Here is a 21,620-nt window from a genome sequence, read left to right on the forward strand (position 1 = left end):
GTTTGAATGATAAGCTCTCAAGTAGTGTTATTAATCATACCAATCGGCAGTTGAAAAGGTTTCTTGTAATTATTAAAGGAATGAAACTTAATCTTGGTTGCATTAAATGTTACATCTATTTTCGTCCTCATTGCACTAAAGACTAAAGATCATTTTCTGAGGTTTCGACCATCATTTGCATATGTGTACATTCGTTTTCCCCTAATGTTATGGAATTAAAGGTACACAGACAGATAATCAGTTTGTGTGCAAGAACTGTAAGACAATGAAGATGGATGAGAACTCAGACGTGGAGAAATTATATTTCGGTGATGAAGTTGTTCAGAAGTTTTCTTTCCTTAGTGATACCATTGCAACACAAGAAAGAGCTGGTGCTTGAAAGAGCTAGGAGTGGATGAAGTTCAAGAAACTTCTGCCATTATTAACCTACACAGTGTTACCAGTGTTGACCAAGGAAAGAACCTATCACATGTGTCCGCAATGTGATGATTTATGGAATTGTAACCTGACCAGTGATGGTTGAAAAGATGTATTGCATGGAGAGATATTATATGAGAATGATATGATGGATGTGTAATCCAAGTTGTAAAGATTACCTGACCTGATGACTTTGGGGGAAGGTTAAGTTTAAACAACATAGGAAGATGTGTGTATAAAAAAAAACAAAAAAAACAGGAGACTTTGTTGGTATTGTCAACTTGAAAGAATGGATGAGAGTGATAAAAATGGATTAAAGAGAAAGAGAAATAAATAAAAACCTAGCCAGAAATACGTTAATTTGGAGATTAATTTTTAAACGCAGTTCAACACATGCCTGCAAGTAAAACAGACATCAAACTGATGACAATTATTATTTAATGACCAAAAATTACATTTAACTTTCAAATTTTAATTATTTAAAAGAAAAAAGAATTCGGAGGAGGAAAAAAAGCATTATGTTTCTGAATTCTTTAATTATTTGAACTACTGTTCTTATCTTGAATGTTATTTTCACAATGTTTTGGTCAATGTAACCTCTAACCTTATCTTGTCGAACTTGGAAATCTTTCTAATCAAACTCGAGAATTTGCATGAAATTTTTAATGGAATTCTTTATTTAATTTACAGGAATAACATGCCCTCATTCAGTCAGCCATAACTGGGTAGAATTCCTAAGTAATTTGCAATTGTATATTCGCCCACACTTCGGATTGAATCTTCAAACTTCAGAAGAAGGTAACTTTTATGAGTGAATGTTTTCAAGTACTCTAACCACTACATTATGGATCTTTGCGACCAAAACATGAAAATGATACTCAAGATGAAAACAGTAATTCAAAAAATCCAAACATGAATAACCAATATTCATCTAAAAAATTCAGAAATGCAATATGAGAATTGATGATTCACTTTATTTGGATCCATGACATAACAGATAAGTTTTTCCTAGGCATGGTCCTAAATATTAGCCCCTTATATCCAAGTGGTGATATGCCTTGTTAGGGGTGAACATAAGTATAAAAAAAACAAAAAAACAAAAAAAACAACAACAACTAGGTTCAATTCAGTTCCTAGTGACAATCTTCTGGAGGTTGACGGTTCAATCCTCAGTGCAGGTGAATACAACTGCAAATTACTTAAAGACTTCTACACAATCATGGCTGACAGAATGAGAGCATGCTATCCATGGATTAAATAAAGAGTTCCATTTAAAATTCTGTGCAGATTCCCATATTATATATGCATATATTTAGCAAGATATTAGGTTGCTAAGAATTTTTCATTTTAATTTCATGGTGTATTTTTCAAATAAGTTTTCATTATAATATCTTTACTTTATAGATCATTTTAAGACCATTTTTCATTCTATCTAATTTAAATAACTATCATTTTAAAACAATTATGTCTTCTTTTCAGAATGTTGAATATAACATGGAAAAAATGCAAATTTCCATAATTTTCTTATTTCAATTCAAGCTAGGCCAAAAAAAAAAAAAAAAACAGCTCACAATATCAACAAAGCACTTAGTTCAGAAACCACTAATGAATGCACAGCACAATGGTGGTTTAAGAAATTCTGCTTCTGAATTAGACGTAATATATACAACAATTTCCAACCACTTGAGAGAGATTGGAAAAAAGAGATTGTAAAAATCTCTCTCAAGTGGTTGGAAATTGTCGTATATATTACGTCTAATTCATTAGTGGTTTCTGAACTAAGCGTTTATGAAAATCTTGATAAATGGGTGCCTCACGAATTGAACAACAACTAAAAGAAACATTGTTATGAAGTGTCATCTTCTCTTCTTTTATGCAACAAGAATGACTCGTTTCTCAACCGGGTTGTGACTCGTGATGAAAAGTAAGTTCTTTACAACAACCAGAGGCACTCAGCTCACTGAGAAATCTCCACGATACTTCCCAAAGCCAGAGTTGCACCAAAAGAAGGTCATGCTGATTGTTTGATAGTCTGCGACCGGTTTCATCCATTAGTTTTTGAATAGAGGCAAAACCATTATAGTGGAAAAGTACTGTCAACAAACGAAATGAAACGCATCAGAAACTTCAACAACAATACTCAGTATTAGTCAACAAAAAAGGCCCAATTCTCATTCACAAAAATGCCCGACTGCATGTTGCTAAACTGGCTCTGCAGAAGTTGAACGAATTGAGCTACAAAACTCAGCCTTATCCACCATACTCTCCAAACTTCTCATCTACCAACTACTACTTTTTCAAGCATCTCAACAACTTTCTGCATAAAAATCCTTCAAAAGCCTAAGCGATATGAAAAACGCCTTCAGCAATTTCATCGCCACATAAATATAAGATTTTTACGTTACTGGCATAAATACACTTCTTTTGTATTAGCAAAAGCGTGCTGATTATGATGGTGCATATTTCAACTAATAAATTTTTGTTTGAATCGAGATATGTTCATCAGAATTTAAAAATTAAAAACTGCAAGAACTTTCTTGCCAATCTGATACATCTGAAACCGGTGGAAGATTACATCAGTCAAAACATTGTGAAAATAACAATCAAAATAAGAACAGTAGTCTAAATAATTAAAAAGCTTTAAAAAAAAGTAAAACGCAAAACAATGAAACTAAAAAAGTCTCCTAGACAACGTCTGATAGGTAAAACAAGTAAATAGATAAATGGATGCAGAATAATGAGACAGGCAGATAAATGATGTAGGGCAGTAAGACAAAATTGGGTGATGGGGAGAGAAAGAGAAGAGAAAATAGCACTTAAAAACCTGCACATGACAGGATTGCTTATAAGGAGAAAAATTATATTCTGTATAGATTTTAAAGCTAATAAAACAGTGAATATATTTGGGACAATGTCAACATGGCATTTTAAGTAAATGGCAATTTGAGGAAAGCATTTGTGTACTCAAGCATAATCAAGTTTGCTCAGCTTAAAACCAACAACTAACTTCTTTTTAGATATTCATTGCAATTGCTGGCTAATTTTACAATATATATGAAAAAGCTCTATACACAAAAAACTAAAAATACATTGTTTTTTCAGAGTGGGAGGATATTGCTTCATTTTAATAAATGTCTTCATAAAATTATTTGATCAAATATCATACACTTTTTTCTTTCTTCAATTTTCTTATCATTTGCTTTTACCAGGTGCCAGACATCCAATCACTATTTTAAACTCCAATTAATAAATCTCTTTAGGATTCTAAATGTCATTTTAAGCACAATTGTTTGTATCTCGTGTATATCTCACCAGGTATATTCACCAGATAGTTTTTTAAATTCTTTTTTAATGAGCCTGATTGCTCCTATGATTACTGGTACATTAATGTGTGTGTATGTAAATATTAATAAACATGATCTATAAAATTTTAAAAAGTAAAAATCAATAGTTTATTTAAAACAATCAATTAAAAAGTAACAAATAAATTTAAGTTTCACAAACCTTACTGGTAATTTTGTAGTTTCCCATCCAAAATAGTGGACGACTAATACCAATTAAATTGTCTATTTTTAAGTGTTGTAAAATGTTTTTGACTCCTATTGGGGGTATGACACCAATGATTCTGCCAATCGTTTTTATAACCACCGGTTGTGGTAACCAACTAATGAAAATGTTCCAAAGTTATTATAAAAATTGTCGAATTTTGGATTCAATCAGTTCGCCGTTGGCTATGTCACGAACCGCATTTGATTCTTAAGCCGCCATCTTTGTTACTTCACACTCAGTATCGAGACTGCACTCTGTTCAACATAATGTCTCAACACTTAACAGGTTATGCCCCCAGCCATCGTCTTTTCTTTGACGAATCAGAATCTAAATTCGAATTGTGACAGGTAAAATTTCTGGGGTATCTAAGGATTTGAAAACTACACAAAATGATAAAACTACACAAAGTGATAAAATCTCCAACAGAGAATCCTAACAACCCTGAATTTCTCGAAAAGAACACGACTGTTTTTTGCAGAACTGATTCAATGCTTAGATATAGACAATAGAAGTCTTTCTCTGATTATAAGAGACGCCTTGGATGACGGACGGAAAGCATTGAACATATTAAGAGGGAAACCGAAAATTATATCACTATATACAGAACTAACATCTCTGAAACGTAGCGAGGATGAAACTATTACACACTACGTTATAAGGGCAGAAACAACCGCCAATGCCTTAAAACTCTCAGGTGAAATAATAAGTGATAGCTTGTTGATATCAAGGACTCTCAAGGGACTTCCAGTTGATTTTAAACCATTTACAACTGTTATAACGCAAAAAGACAAACCCATAAATTTCAGTGAATTTAAAGTGGCATTGTGCAGTTACGAAGAGACTAATCGTATGCTTGTGGACAATAATAACTCCAGCAATATTATGAAGTTCAAAAATGCTTCTCAAAAACAGATACCACCAAATTACGTACCTCACCGCCACGTTTTCCCCAAAAGTAATTTTCCCAAGAAAAAGAATAAAATTATCTGCTATAATTGTGGACGACCCAACCACAAAAGTTTCCAATGTCAATATAAATGCTCTAAAATGGACTCCATAAAAAACGTTGAGAACTTTGAGGAAGAACATACATTTCTATTCACATGTAACTTTGACAATACCACAAACGGTAAAAATCTCCTTGTAGACTGTGGTGCTACAGCACACGTTATCACCAAGGAATCTGATTTTATTAATTTCGATTCAAACTTTAATCCACAAAGTCATTTTGTCGAACTTGCCGACGGTAGTCAAATAAATGATATAGTCTTGAAAAGAGGCGATGAAAAATATCCCTAAAAAATAATAAAGGCGAAATCTGTAACTGTATTCTAAAAAACGCTCTGTTCATACCTACATTTAAGCAAGACATTTTCTGTGCAAGCTGCCATAAACAAGGCGCAAATATAAAGTTTGGCCAAAACAAGTCAGAATTGATATACCCCAATGGAACTGTATTTGACATAAAAGAAACTGGCTGACTATATTATTTAAAAAGTATGGTTCTCTCAAAAACTGCCAGTCATGACTTGGAAACCTGGCATAAAATTCTAGGACACTGCAATACAGCTGATATTAAAAAATTACCAAATGTAGTCGAAGGCATGAAAATAATACCTTCAGACGATCCCCCAAATTGTGATATGTGTGCACAGGGGAAAATGACAAAATATATAAGCAGAATGCCAAACAGAAAGGCCACGAAAATTCTGTCATTTGTGCACACTGTGATTTAGCAGGTCCGATCAGCCCGATGGGGAGAAATAATCTAAGGTACTTTTGAACTTTATTGATGATTTTCCCAGTTTAATTATAGTTTATTTTCTAAAAAAAAAAACAAATCTGGCACTATCCTCGCCACTAAGAAATATTTAGTTGATATTGCCTCGTATGGCTCGGTAAAATGTATTCGCTCAAACAATGGGATTGAATTTACTAGTAAAGACTTTGAACTTCTATTTACTTTCCCTCTCTGTCCTGCTCCAACCAAGTCTATCAACCTCTTCCACAAATACCAAACCTCAACATGACAAATCTCCAGAAAAAAAACATGAATAAACCTAGAACCTCATCCTCTAACATAGACCCCTACTACCATGTCTCCTTCTCTAACATCAGGAGTCTACATTCCAACCTTCCAGAGGTTGAAACACAAATACAAGAGACGAAACCGGACATATTCTTTCTAAGTGAAACTGGCATAGGGCCAACCACTTCCCGAGATGAGTTCATAATTAAAGGATACTCTAACTTAACATCTAAATCTGACCCCCAAGATCGCCATGGGCATGGAGTGTGTGCCTACATTAAAGATGGCTTTCCATGTGGTAGGGATATCTCCAGAGAAGACCTTAATTTACCTTATATGTGCTTACACCACTGCATTTATATCTGCCCTCTATCGCCCCCACAACAGTGGGGTTACTATCTTTAAGGGTATATCTGAGAAAATTGACCACATACTGTCTACTCATCCTTTAGCTAACGTTCACGTTTGCGGTGACTTTAATGTCCATGATGTGGAATGGCTGACCCACTCAAGTAAGACTGATGACGAGGGGAGGTTCTGTCATGATTTTGCCATTTCCTATGACCTCACTCAGATTGTTCATGAACCCACCCGTGTGCCAGATACTACCAGTCAGTATGCAAGCCTTCTAGACCTTTTTCTCACAACTTCTCCTGAGCTATGTTCATGTTCCGTTCTATCTCCTCTGGGATCCTCTGACCACTCCGTTGTATCAGTTAAGATAAAAATGAAATGTAACGAGTCTTCAGACGTACCTCTTCACTGTACTGTATATCGATACTCTATGGCTGACTGGGATAGCTTCCGTACATTCATATCTGATCTACCTCTCCATTCCATGTTTAAAAAGGATATGTCCTCTATAGTATCAGACCTGACCGAATGGTTAATTGTAGGTATAGACCGATTCATACCATCCAAAAAATTCCAACAAAAACCTAACAGCCAGCCATAGTTCTCCCCAGAATGTGCTGCTGCCATCGCGCACAGAAATCACTTTTTCCATAGCTACCAATGTAATAGATGCACTGTGACTAAAGCTGCTTTCAGGACTGCCAGCAACCACTGTAAAAGAGTAATAAAAAATGCAAGAGCACTATATGCTCAGTCCGTTAAATCCAAAGTAGCTGAGCAGCGGCTTGGCTCCCACCAGTTTTGGCAAATAGTAAACAGGATCCTGAACAGAAGCATGCATTCTATCCCAACTATCATCAATGGACCCGAGGTCATCTCGTCAGCATCAGACAAGGCCAGACTATTTGCCAAGAACTTTGCTAATTCTACCCTAAGCGACGAAGGCCATCAACTCCCTGTATTTCCACCTATAACAGACAACACGCTATGCAACATACAAATATCTGTGCATGAGGTCGTCAAGCTAATCAAGAACCTTGATTCCAGTAAAGCAACTGGCCCTGACGGCATTCCAGTTATAATGTTGAAAAAGCTTCAACCAGAACTTGCCCCCATACTTACAAAATTGTTTAAGCATTGCCTTAAGGAGAAGTGCTTTCCAACACCCTGGAAAACCTCATCAGTATGCCCTGTATTTAAGAATTCAGGTGATAAGTCATCTCCCTCTCAGTACAGACTGTGTGTCATGAGTAAGTTGTTGGAATCCATATTAAATAAAGAAGTAGTCAACCATCTCAGTAGAAACAACCTTCTTAGTGACATGCAATATGGTTTCCGCTCCGCAAGAACTGCAGCCAATGTGCTAACAGTTATATCTCATAGGATTAGTGAATCTCTTTACAAAGGCTTCCTTTCCAGGGCAATTGCTTTTGACATATCGAAGGCCTTCGATAAGGTATGGCATAAGGGCCTACTTCACAAGATTTCCAGCTACGGTATCACTGGAAATGTTTTCTCAATTATTAAATCATTTCTCTCCGATAGGTTCATAAGAGTAGTGGTCGATGGGCAGAAATCAGAGGCCCACAGTATTAATGCTGGAGTCCCTCAGGTGTCCATCCTGGGCCCAACTCTCTTCCTGATCTACATCGATGATCTCCCAAAACAATCTTTCACAAAAAACACCCGTCTAGCTGAAACTACTGTCATTAATTTTCCCCACTCTTTATCTGTGCCTAAATCCAAACGTAGATTCCATGAGCAGAGCTTCTTTCTTAGTAGTGAACAACTATGGAACTCTCTTCCGTTTGCCTGTTTACCACCTGACTACAACTTGGATGTCTTCAAGTCCAACATAAACAAATTCCTGACAAACCGCTCTCTTAAGTAAGACACCCTATCAAATATCCAATAATAATGATTTACTGTACACGCAATAACCCTTATCCCTGAGTGGCTTCCGGGCCTTGATAAGTGGTGACCTCCACGTCAAAAAAAAAAAATTAACCACCATATTAAACATGAGAAATCTGCGCCGTATTCCGCCTTCCAAAATGGCACCGCTGAAAGAGAATGGCGAACCCTATTTGAGATGACAAGATGTCTACTTATCGAATCGAAATTAGTGCATAGTTTTTGGACGTACGCTTTAATGGCAGCAGCATATATCAGAAATAGATCATTCAATAAAAGACTAGGCAAAACACCGTATGAAGCGTTTTGCAGTGTAAAACCCAAAATGAACAGAATGCATCTATTTGGTTCTGATTATTTTGCATTTATAGAAAATACCAGTAAACTAAATACTAAAAGCGAAAAAGGTATCTTTGAAGGTTACGATAAAAACAGTCCAGCATATTTAATCTACTTTCCAGCCCAAAATGCCATAAAAAGGGTTAGATGTGTAAAATTCAATGATACATTAAATTTTTAAAAATGGCTTCTTTTTGCACACATTATACCAATATATTAATAATTCTTTTTGACCAATGAGAATAAAGACAAATTCCCCCCTCCAAAAAAAAAAAAAAAACACAATTATTTTATTAGTTTATTTTTATTTGTTCATTTATTTGTTTATCTTTATTTATTCATTTATTTATTTTTCTTTCTTTTTCTCAAGTCAAACCAAAATCGAATCCAAAAGGATTTTTCCATTATATCAAAAAAGGAGGTGTATAAAATGTTTTTAACTCCTATTGGGGGTATGACACCAATGATTTCGACAATCGTTTTTATAACCACCGGTTGTGGTAACCAACTAATGAAAATGTTCCAAAGTTATTATAAAAATTGTCGAATTTTGGATTCAATCAGTTCGCCGTTGGCTATGTCACAAACCGCATTTGATTCTTAAACCGCCATCTTTGTTACTTAGTATCGAGACTGCACTCTGTTCAACAATGTCTCAACACTTAAGAAATGTGTGTGTATGTAAATATTAATAAACACGATTTATAAAAATTTGAAAAAGTAAAAATCAATAGTTTATTTAAAACAATCAATTAAAAAGTAATAAATAAATTTAAGTTTCACAAACCTTACTGGTAATTTTGCAGTTTCTCATCCAAAATAGTGGACGACTAATGTCAATTAAATTGTTTATCTTTAAGTGTTGTAAAATATTAGTCTACTCGTTGGCCCTTAAAGGGCAAGATGAAAAATGTTCAATATAAAAAGTGATTTTGAGATTATATTGTTTTTATTGTTTTGAGAAAACATTTTTTTTAAATTAAGGAGGCAGTAATAAAAGCACTACTAAAACCAAGTCTCTACCTCCCCTACTTCTTGAAGAGAAAACATCTTTTTAAGCACGGACCCTGAAAAAAAAAAAAAAAAAAAAAAAAAAAAATCCACAGGAGCACTTCTAAAATCAGTAAATATGGTTATAAATATGATTATAGTTGTATATTTATATTTAAATCAGTTTTTTTTTTTTAACTCAAAGGGGTTAAATTACATTTATTTGTAAGGAAAACATGTTAAAATATGTTAAAACAAAAAAATATTGTTGACCTTGTGTAGGCTTGGAATTGCAGCAGTGGCTTTTAATATCGGACTTAAGACAGAGTGGCCATGAAATAGGTAAGCAGACAAGTTTTTTAAACCAGAAGTCAGAAACCAGATGGACGGTTTAAACTCATAAGCAAGCAAACTCATCTGAGTTTTATAATTATATAGATTTTACTATTAGAACATATTTCTTTTTACAATGTTATTGTGAAAACTAGCAGGACCCGTGTATTGGCATTGCCTGGTGGAAAGATGGCACAAAACCAGAACAGATTCGTTGAAAGAACTCCACCCATTAAAAAATAAATGAAATTATAATTATGTAGCACATTAGGTCATTTTATTTTATTTTGTTTTCTGAAGTGGTAAATGAGGTCCCCATTAATAGAAAGCAATGTTCAAATGCACGTTAATTAATGTATAAGAAAATGTGCTTCTACTAGAATAAAAAAAAAACTTATCTTGAAGGATTTCTCGTTCGTCAAAGCACACCAGCACTATTGTTTTTAGGATTGATTAATGGAAACAAAAACATACATCCTTACATAGAAATATTTTAAGCAAGGGTGGAACAATAAACAGAAATGTGCATGACCAACCCCTAATAAAGGAAAGTAATGAATAAAGAATGCTTACAAAAACATTTCATTCAATCCTGAAATCATTTGTTCCGGTGTTTTTGCAATGAAGGAGAAACTCTTATAGATTGAGAGAAGTTAGTTTCGTTTTGATGAAGTGAAGTGATTGATAATGACATGGAATAGAAACTCACATAGCTAGGTTGGTAGCCCATGTAAAGAAAGAAAAAAATCTATAACAAAATTAATGTGAAAAAGGAAGGTAAGTTAATGTCAAAAAATTTGCATAATGCCTACCCCCTCCAAAAAAGCATAATCTCCCACTCCAATACAGGAAAGTAATGAAAAAAAATATTTGCAAAGAAATATTACAATTAATCCTAAAACCATTAGTTCTGGTGTAATTTAATGAAGGAGAAATCCTTCTAGACCTAATTATTTTTGTTATGTTTTCATAAAGTGTCCGATAAGAAATCATGCCCACAAATAAAAAGAAATCGAAAAAAAACATAAAAAGCACATTAATCAATTCTAAAAACAATGGTTCTAGTGGATCTATATATTAATACAATAGTGTATGTGTTATTTTGTGTGTCACACTTACATCTTTTTTTTTTCAAGTGACTGTCATTTAATTGTTATTACCTTCCATATTTTGTAATAAATAATTTTACCAAGAATTTTTCATAAGTTTTGGTTTTGATTACAACTGATGGCACTTAAGTCATCTATTTTTATGAATAATTTTACAAACTACTAATGAGTAATGAAGCTGTAGGTACCGCATAAAAAAAAAAATTTTTAATTTTTTCACCAAATATTTAATGAATTCCTTTGGAATAGTGATAATAATAATGTTCATGTTATTCTGATTTATTTGAGATATTATTTTATATATCTTGATATATCGATTTAAAAAGAAAAATACACTTTACAGATTTGATTCTTAAGATTTTTCCACTGCAACTATTTATACTACCCTTTCTATCAAAACACTGAGCAACTATTAATACTACCTTTTCTATTGTCGCAATAGCTGATGGCTGCACCTACGCGTACTAACTGATCGCTTATTGTCACTGATGCTATCTTTTCATTTTAATCAAAGCTTCTTGTGTTGCCCGGCTGTTTGTACTTCCACCATACAATTTAATGAACAAAAAGATATTGTAAAACTTGAATTTAACTTGAAAATACTAGTTGAACAATGTAATTCTTAAAAAGGGACTCTTCATGTCCGATGCCAGTATCGATTAATTTAACCAGAAGTTTGTTTACATTTTGAAATGAACAATACGTTTCACAAACTTTAAATAGGTAGAATTTAATCACACTATTATTCCAAATGTAAGGATGTAATTATAATTTAATTTTAACCACCTGTTTAACAAATAAAAAATAAAGCAGGATCAAGTTTTAAAATGATTATATGTTTTATTTTATGATTTAAAAATAAAAACATTGCAAAGTAAACTTTTAGGTACTAATGTATTTTTAGTACCGTACTGAAGTAATAATTTTATTATTTTGAAAGCCATTCTTAACATGGGGAAGAGAAGGTGTTTTATATCTATTCTGTGCTTCCACCTTATAATTGAATAAAAAACAGATATTGTGAAAACTTGAATTGCACATGAAAATACTATTTACAAATAGCGTGGTACCAAAAATGCATACGCACATTTTATGACCATTCTTGAAGAAGATATTTTTTTTAAAAAGACTACCCATCCCCTAATATTTTTAAGAATATTTTTAATTAAATACTGTTGTTTTTAAAAAAGTAAAGTCGATTTTCTATGTGTTTGTTTTCTACCTAGCTGGCTAAGTTGTTAGTGGTTCAACTTATTTTAAAGCATTTATTAAGTTCAAAAACAAGACTACAGACTGCATAATACTTAAAAAAAAATAATTATACTTATTTACTGTTGTTTTAAAAGGAGCAAAATCGATTTTTCTACCTAGCTTGCTAAGTTGTTAGTGGTTTAACTTATTTTAAAATGTTTATTTAATAAGAAAAACAACAAGTCAACAAGGATTTCTCCTCCGCTAAACAAGGACAGAAAAGGTGATGAAGTCTCAGAACAGATACTAAACTTTGCTGCTAATAATAATAAATAAATAAATTTATCTTAAGATGAAACAATGTTTTACTCACTGACAGTATTAAATTTAAAGTTAAACTTAACGATAATTATGCTTAGAATTAATAATAAATTGGATGCAACATAGAATTTAGGAAAACTCATCCATTTTTGATAGGTAGGAAAACTCTCCATTATTGAAACACATCTTAGGACCGTTCTTGAAGGCGGTATTGTTTTTAAAAGAGACTACACACCCATAATATTTTTTTTTAAATATATTTACTTGTTTACTGTTTTAAAATATATAAAACCGATTTTCTAAGTGTTCATTTTCTACATAGCTTTGTAAGTTTTTAATGATTCAACTTATTTTAAAGCATTTATTTAAAAAAAGTAGTGTTGAGTGTTACTTTAGAACAAAAACAAATGTTCAACAGGAGAGTATCACGTCTCAGGAATCTCAATAATCACTCAAAAATAGAAATTTAAAGAAAATACTGAAGTAGATATAGTCTTAAAAAATAGCCTTCCCCGTCAAAAGAAAATAAATTTGAATATTTTTTAAAGTAATGTCCAATATCAGTGTCTGGCAAAAATCAAACTATCAGAAGTGTATATGGTTAATTATGTAACGCAATTGAATGGAACACAGTCACGGAGTCAAGACATGAAAAAAAAAAACAATATATTTATTAAAAAAATTACTTTATTTTTTAACACTTCTTGTGTTATTACGAAACAAAAAAAAATAAAATAGAAAAACTTTTTGTATTATTGAATAATAAAACAATTATTACATTATGTGACGATACTTTTCATGTTATTCTGAGCATGTTTTATTAATTAATATCATTTTATTATTTTTGTTGTTATTAATGTTGTTGATAAATATAATTTTAAAACATTAGGTATTTTCTTGAAAAAAGATTTCTGCCTCACCATAAAATATTCAACAAAATGTTTACCCGGAAAATTATTTTACTGAAAACTATTAATATTAAACTTTAAAAAGGAAGATACTAGAATTTAAAAAAAAAAAAAAAACTGTTTAATTTACACTTAATCAGATGTGCCTTATGCACTAATAAAAATGTAATTGCCATTTTGTTGCACTTTTTAAGATTTTAAATATTTATAAATTTTCTCATCATAAAAAACGATTATTATATTGATTATAATTTTTTGACAGAAGAAATAAAATTAATTGCATATAAAACATTGCCTTGTAGACTCTTTACTAAAGAAGAAATATAGATTTTTGTAGACAACTCTGAAACTAAGCAGCAAAGATATCAGTGGAAGTCTCCATCATAACCAAACTAAAAAGTTAGACAATTAATGTTAAACAACAAGATCACATTGATCATGTTTTTAATTGTTAAATATTGGATGGATAGATTAGTTTGTGTATATTTTAGTTAAGGTTAGGTTAATAAGCTTTTGCGAATAACAGGAAATGCATCAGCCAAAAAGTCAGAACAGATCAACTCACTGTACTTGAGGGGAATATTGACTCAATGTGGGAAAATATTATCTGGCAAATATTACATGGCTCCAAAAGAGAGGGTGATAGAGTTTTGTTCTGACTTGGTTAGAAACTCGACATTAACAGATGTGCTAAAAAATGACTTAAGGATCAATAATAAATGAATTAAGGAGCTTAGACCTTTCTGCAGCACTAGTCTTTATCCTCCTTGCTGTTAGTTAGGATAAAAGCAACACCAACCGAAAATAAATGGGTCATTGTACGAATTTAATATCTTTCTTTTTGTTTGTTGTGCCTACTTTTACTTCCAGCGACGATCAATGATGAAATGTCCTCAGTCATTCGAAGATCAGCTAGGACCGTGAGCATTTGAACATGAAGAATGATTTGATTGAACAGTTTGTGGTAAATACTGTTGGGCTTTCCCTAGAGTTGGGTGGAATGTAACACAATAAAGGCATGGTTCACAGCAAATTCTTGTTGCATAGTCAAATATTGAATCAACAAGTCTACAAAAAGATCCATTAATATTTACTTCAATCAAGTGCATAAGAAAAAAGTTGTGGTAGGATAATTCATGGCTGTTTCATCACGGCATTGTATCTGTTCACAATGCATTGAGCATCTGACAGAAGAGTATAATTCTATTGAAATACCCTCCCTATTCACATGATCTTGCAGCATATGACTTCTTTTTCCAAGGCCCAAAGGAACCGACAAGGAGGCTTGTTTTGTAGAGTTGACAATGCATTCTAGAAGCATACTTTCAAAAGTCCATAAACTTGGGTTAGAAAAGGATGTGAATGTACATTAGAATTACAGAGGATTACTAATTTGAAGGAAATTGAAATAAATTAACTGAAATCAATCCCATTATTTTCAGACAATTCCTATGCATCATATAATGTATAAATAGGATTATTTGGACTACTGTTCTCATCTCAATGTTTCGGCTGATGAAACTTCTGATCTTTTTTCAGATGCCTTTTGTTAAACTCTGGAATCTTTACAGAATTTTTGGAATGGAACCTTTCGTTTAATCTATGGAGGTAGACTATTATTCCATCTATCTAGTCATGGTTGAAAGAATGAGAACAGTCTATCACAGTGGATTAAATAAAGAGTTCTGTTTGAAATTCCATACAGATAACCCAAGTTGAACATATAAATTCCAGAGTTCAACAAGACATATTTACAGAAGATTGGAAGTTTACAGCAATCAAAACATGGTGAGAATAACATCCACGATGAGAACAGTAGTCCAAATAATACAAAGTATCAATCCTTATCTCAAAGATTCTGAAATATAATAAGTATAAATAGCTTACTTGCGAGATGATTCGCTTTTTATTCGAGACTCTAAAGCCCCAAAGATGCTGTACCAAGCAAATTGTAAAAGTGTGAGGTACCAACCAAATGGACGAAAACCATCCAACCGGAAAATAAGTTCCTGAAAAAAAAAAAAAAAAACTTTTTATCATAACGGACATTTGAGTTAATTAAATTTCTCTTAATTCAGGTTCAGCCGACTTCTTCCATTTATATATTTATATATATATATATATATATATATATATATATATATATATACACCTAAACATTTTTATGTTGGCAAATTTTCATTGTCTTTCACATAATCTGAAAAGTGTATACTAGCATCTCATCTGGGAGAAAAATGTAAAAACTGAACTTCCAAATGGTTTTCAGAATATTAATAACAAAGAATCATTTTTTTTTTTTTTATTAGTCTTTGACTTAATTGCATTCTATCTTCATCTCAATCCATTTTTTATATCTTTAAAAATTTTGTTTTACATCCAATTCACAGATTATGGAATCTCAAAATTAAAAAGAATTGATGCCAAAGTGTTTTCTTGCACAGAGCCGTAAAATCTTTAAATCTACTAATTTATTTATGCCTAATTCAACTCTAATCCAAATCTTTAAAAATGCTTAAAGTTTTTTTTTTCATACTGAACAGCTCTTATAAGATTTGCAAATGCTGAAGGATGGGACAATTCATATAAAAAGTTAAAATACTTTCTTTTAATTTTATTTTTAATCAATGATGCTTGTCAATATTTTTTCTGTAAAAAATATTCTATTTAATTGTCAGCATTTTTCAGAACCTTGTAAATCAGCTGCGTTTTTTTTAAAGGTTACCCAGCATAAATATGCACTTTTTTCGTTTTTGTTTTGTTTTTTTACAGGAGTAAAATAAATTTGCATCATGTTACTATGATTTGTAGATTTTAATTTTACTGGTTGTTTAAACAATATTAAAAAATTTAAGTTAAAAATAATTAAAAGAATTGTTTTTGGAACTGAAAATTAGACTCAATTATGTTTTATTTTGATACTTATTCTGATACTCTAAGCAGTTCTGATTTATTTCAATTCAATTAATCATTCCAACATTAAATGTCATTGTTATAAAAGTGGGCAGATAAAATATAGGTTAAGACTGGAATGTAAGTACTCGGTGTGTCTTTAGAATTCAGGTGTTTTTTTAACATGTTGCGAATTCTGCGTTGAATTGTCATTTGTTGTTTATGGTACCACATCTAAGACAGTAAACGACCAAGTTCTCTCCAATTCTCTCTCCTCTGATCTTGAGCACGTAGTACAATGGGGAAAGGAGTGGCTGGTTACTTTTAATGCATCTAAAACCAAGCTTCTCTCTTTACATCATCAACATTCTAATCCACATTTGTCATCAATTGAAATGAATGGCTCTCGTCTTCAGGAGGCCTCAAGTTTTGACAAGCTTCTGGGCTTGACCATTACTCCTGATCTTAAATGGAACACGTATATCAAATCTGTTGCCAAGGCCTCTGGAAAAATGGTGGGATCTTTCTATCGATCCAGTAGATATCTCACTGCTGATGCTATTCTCTATCTATATAAGAGCCAGGTACGTCCAAGGATGGAATACTGTTGCCACATCTGGGCAGGAGCTGCTAGAAAGGACTTGTCCTGCCTTGATAGAGTTCAAAATAGACTTCGTAGCCTCGTAGGAGATGTCCTTTTCTCCTCCTTGCAACCTCTATCTCACAGAAGAGATGTTGCGAGTTTGTCTCTGATGTATCGTTATTTTCATGGAAAGTGTTCAACTGAGCTTCAATCTATGGTCCCCCCTCGCCAAACTTTCACAAGAAACACTCGTCTAGCTGTAAACACTATCAATAATTTCCCCCACTCTTTATCTGTGCCTAAACCTAAACGTAGATTCCATGAACAAAGCTTCTTTCTTAGAACTGCACGCCTGTGGAATTGTCTTCCGTTTTCCTGCTTTCCGGCTGACTACAATATGGTTGTGTTCAAGTCTAAAGTAAATAAGTTCTTGATGGGCCGTTCCATATAGGTTATTAAATTTGCCAAATTTTCATTACTAATGATTACTATATCGACCAATTTCTACTGTACACTCTTTAACCCTTATCCTTGAGTGGCCTCTGGGCCTTGATAATGTGGTGATGCCTTTGTAAAAAAAAAAAAAAAAAAAAAAAAAAGAGAACACTTGATAAACAGAATTGATAAAAAAAAAAAAAAAAACAGCACAGCCAAAATTGTTAAATAGCCAACAAATCCTATGCTTTGATTTCCACAATGGGACTCCAACTTGGAACTCATTGCATATAAAGAAAAGAGTGTGTGTGTGCGTGTGTGTGATAATGTCAAGATGTATCAGCAATAAAAGTAAGCAATGTAAAATCTTTATGTTTCGAATGTCTATTTGCGATCAAACCTTCTAGAAGATACTTCTGGAAATGCTAGATAGATTTACTGGCTGAAGAAAATAAGTGCTGCTTTCCAGTTTCATGTCATGTGACATCCTTAAAGATGATAATGGTATTAGGACACATGACCATAAAAAGAAACGTCACGCATCACTATTTGACAAATATTATTCTCATAAAGGATCTAGGGATCAGAACGTTCCTCAGAGTCAGTAATGTTCACATAATAGAAGCAAACAGAAAAACTTTTATTATAGATTGTAAGAGACAAAGAGGGTCTTTCTACAAAGAACAAATGCTGAAAAGTTCTCAGACCATATTTGGAGAAATAGCAAAAATAGTTAATTTGGTTCAAACAATGCACCTGTTCATATGGATGAGAAGGTAATCGGAAAGGAATAATGGACTGGCACATTAATTCACATTAATTCATGTGAAAATTCATTTCCTCTGAACAATCTGACCTCTTTCATTGGGTCATCATACTAACAAACAGGATGAAGACAACTTCTTTCTCCAATTCTAGGAAAATAACCATTTATAGCAATCTTCTGCACTAGCAATAATAGTTGTTTTTTTATTTATTCTTTAAATTTTTTCTTTCAAGTAGTTAACTTCATACAAGTTGGCAAAGATAGCTAGTATGATATATAAAATAAGGTCAGGTAGATTTTAGATGTGAGATTTAAATAGAATTTTGATGCTGATGGATCAAAGTTTGACTCTGATCAGCTAATTTTTATTTGTTATTGTTGTACCACGTTTCTTGCAATAAAATAAAATACTGCACTTAAATTCCTTTTAAGAAAAGTACATGAGACCCCCCCCACACACACACACAGAACTTCTTGGTATTTTTGGCTAGGAAGAAAGTGTAGAATATGTTCTAATACTAAATTGAATCTATTCTGTTCTTAGTCAGTGAAAGAGAAATTCTCCTATTTTTTTTTTTTTTTTTGTTCCAATCCAGTGTTCTTTTCCAGGAGTGGATTTTCCACCAATCATGTGTATAATTTTGCTCTCATATGAAGGCAAGTAAATAGGTTCAAAATTGCTACTACCACTATTTGTTACAATTGAATTTTATTAAAAAATTCATAAACTGTGATATATCTAAGGATGGATAATGAAAGTGAAAATAAGTTTTTTTTAACCAAAAAATGAATAAACCTGATTGAAAAACATCCACTAAGAACCAGACTCATCCAATCTAAATGAAAAAATATTATTAATTTATAAATGAGTGTTAACATAATTTTAGGTCGCTTGAATAACTAATCTCTCCTCTTCATTTCAAGGACGGAAAATGTATTATATTTGTAATTGAAACTCAGTGACTTTTACAAACGAACACAATGATAAGCATGAAAAACATTGCTAAAAGAATTTGCAGAAAATTAACATAAATATTTAATATTTCATGGACAGATAATTTTTCAATTAGAAATTGTTTTAATTCACTTTATATAAGTGTGAAGCATTATTTACATCCCTTAATGCTAACAATGGAAACATTGAGAAACTGTAAAGAAAAGAAATATTTTAAAACAAAGATTCTACTTTAATGGTGAATGCTCTGACGAACTGCAAACACTTGTACCTCCCCGACGTAACTACCCCCGACAAACCCGACAAGCTACTAAGTCTCATCCCTTTACAGTAGAGATCCCTAGGTGCAGGAAAGCCTTTTACTCCAATAGTTTCTTCCCCAGAACTGTGGGTCTTTGGAACTCCCTTCCGGGATTCTGCTTTCCCAACTGCACTGATATGCAGAAGTTCAAGTGTAATGTTAACAAACATCTTTCTATTCATCTCCCTTCTTAATGACCCCGCTAATTAAGTCCCTGATAGTAGCCCCCTGCTTCAAAGTGCCACTGTGCCTTGTTTGGGGTGAAAATTAAATTAAAAAAAAAAAAAAAAAATCTGAGTAAAGGCATAGAAAATATTGATATGTTTAATGAATTCATCCTCTAAGAAAATTATAAGATGAACTTAGTTTAAGTAAAAACAATTTGAATGTCAGATGAAATTCGGATAAAATTAAACTCAAATGTATGTATTTTTCTAAATTTTAAATTCATTGAAATATGATCACCCTCCTCTTCCTTTTTAGATTTACAACTGCAAAATATAAATGAAAATGACCAAAGATGTTCTATTAATGTGTAAAACGCCTCCTACCTTCTAAACTGGTATATTTAAAATGAAATTATAATCTGAAATTATAATCTGAAATTAGTCCTCGCGCGAAATAGCAAGACACAAAATGTTTTAAATAATAATAGAATAACAAAGACTTCGCTGGCGAGGACTACTATTGACCGTAACCAGTTATACACTCCTTTTGAAATTTTCATCTCTATTTTTCTTGTTATGTACTGAATATTTGTTAATGAAACCTATATGAAATATGTTTTTTATTAAATTTTAAAGATTTTCTATTCTGAAAGAAATTTTTTAAAATTTAATCTAAAAAAGTTATTTTGAAGTTTTTGTTAAAAAAAATTCAGATTTTCTCATTATTCAGATCTGTATTACAAAGAGGGGGTTGCAAAAAATTGAATTGTGGTGTGAGGAGAAATACAAACTGAAATAGAGAGAAGGAGAGTTTTAAAATATAACCTTAAAAAGATAAGATACAAGTTAGAAAAGCATTTCATCCAAGGCATGAAAATCGTTAAACAAAATGTTTTTACTATAGGCTTTAAAAATAAAGGTACAAGATTCAATTTGCAATTTATTTATCTTCAAAGTGCACTTTTATAAATTTTACAAAGTAAGGTATAAAAATTTAATTTAAATTGAATCAAAAAATTACCTTGGATTTATTTTATGTAATATACATTTTGTTGCAATTTAAAAACATTATCTTTCATCTAGCAATTAATGATATAGATATAAAATTTTCAATGATTTTTTTAAAAAGTGCAACAAAATGTATATTACATAAAATAAATCCAAGGTAATTTTTTTGATTCAATTTAAATTAAATTTTTATACCTTACTTTGTAAAATTTATAAAAGTGCACTTTGAAGATAAATAAATTACAAATTGAATCTTGTACCTTTATTTTTAAAGCCTATAGTAAAAACATTTTGTTTAGCAATTTTCATGCCTTGGATGAAATGCTTTTCTAACTTGTAATACTACTGGCACAAGTATTATTTTTATATTTATTTTTACTTACTCCATCGGTTAATAACCCTTCATTAATTTCTCTCCCACACCCACATAAAAGCGCAAACTCGTTTTTGGTGATTTTTTTTCTAATCTGTCATATAGTACTCAAACATTATCAGTTAATAACCCTTCAATGTGCTTTTGAAATAAACTGAGATTCAAGAGGATTTGACTATTGAAACACTAAATCCACGAATTAACATATTTGAAAAATAATAAGTCACCAGTGTCCATGATGGTTGAATAATAAAAAAAGGTAAAATATTAGCTATTAGCATAACCGTGTCTCAGCATTGCCAGAGTAAAATGAGGACACCAAAAATCGTTGGATCCAATTCTTTTAGTTTCTAGAAGTAATAATTATCAGCCTCATGAGAAGAAGAAATTCTACTTTTTTACTAAAGAATCCCCAAAGTTATGCCATGGAAGCATTGATAGCTCAAAAACTATCAGATCAAGTTGAAATTTTAACATGGTGCTTACCATTATCAAAAAACATCAGATCTATACATCAAATTTGGAAAAAATGGAAGATTAAAATTCCATCATCATTGACTGAACTTTACGAGACTAAGATCCTTTAAGATGCACAACATCATTTGCTACAATATGGGCCAAGTAGTTAGTCTCTACGATGAACAGAACAAAAGTTACTGTCAAGTGTGACCTTCCTCTTTTCACTGATA

General features: G+C 32.0%; 1 protein-coding gene across 2 annotated transcripts in view; it reads right to left on the reverse strand.

Annotated features, from left to right (window-relative positions):
- Nucleotides 1–21,620, reverse strand: part of LOC145259143 (adenosine 3'-phospho 5'-phosphosulfate transporter 2-like) — a 151,878-nt gene that overhangs the window by 96,456 nt on the left and 33,802 nt on the right. For both annotated transcript variants that reach the window (XM_080116854.1, XM_080116845.1), the window contains exon 3: nt 15,342–15,463. In XM_080116854.1, the coding sequence (XP_079972980.1) occupies nt 15,342–15,463 (122 nt within the window). The remainder of the gene's footprint in view (nt 1–15,341; nt 15,464–21,620) is intronic.

Source organism: Euprymna scolopes, chromosome 3 (assembly GCF_053919585.1).
Source record: "Euprymna scolopes isolate OS-2025 chromosome 3, ASM5391958v1, whole genome shotgun sequence".
Lineage (NCBI taxonomy): Eukaryota > Metazoa > Mollusca > Cephalopoda > Sepiida > Sepiolidae > Euprymna > Euprymna scolopes.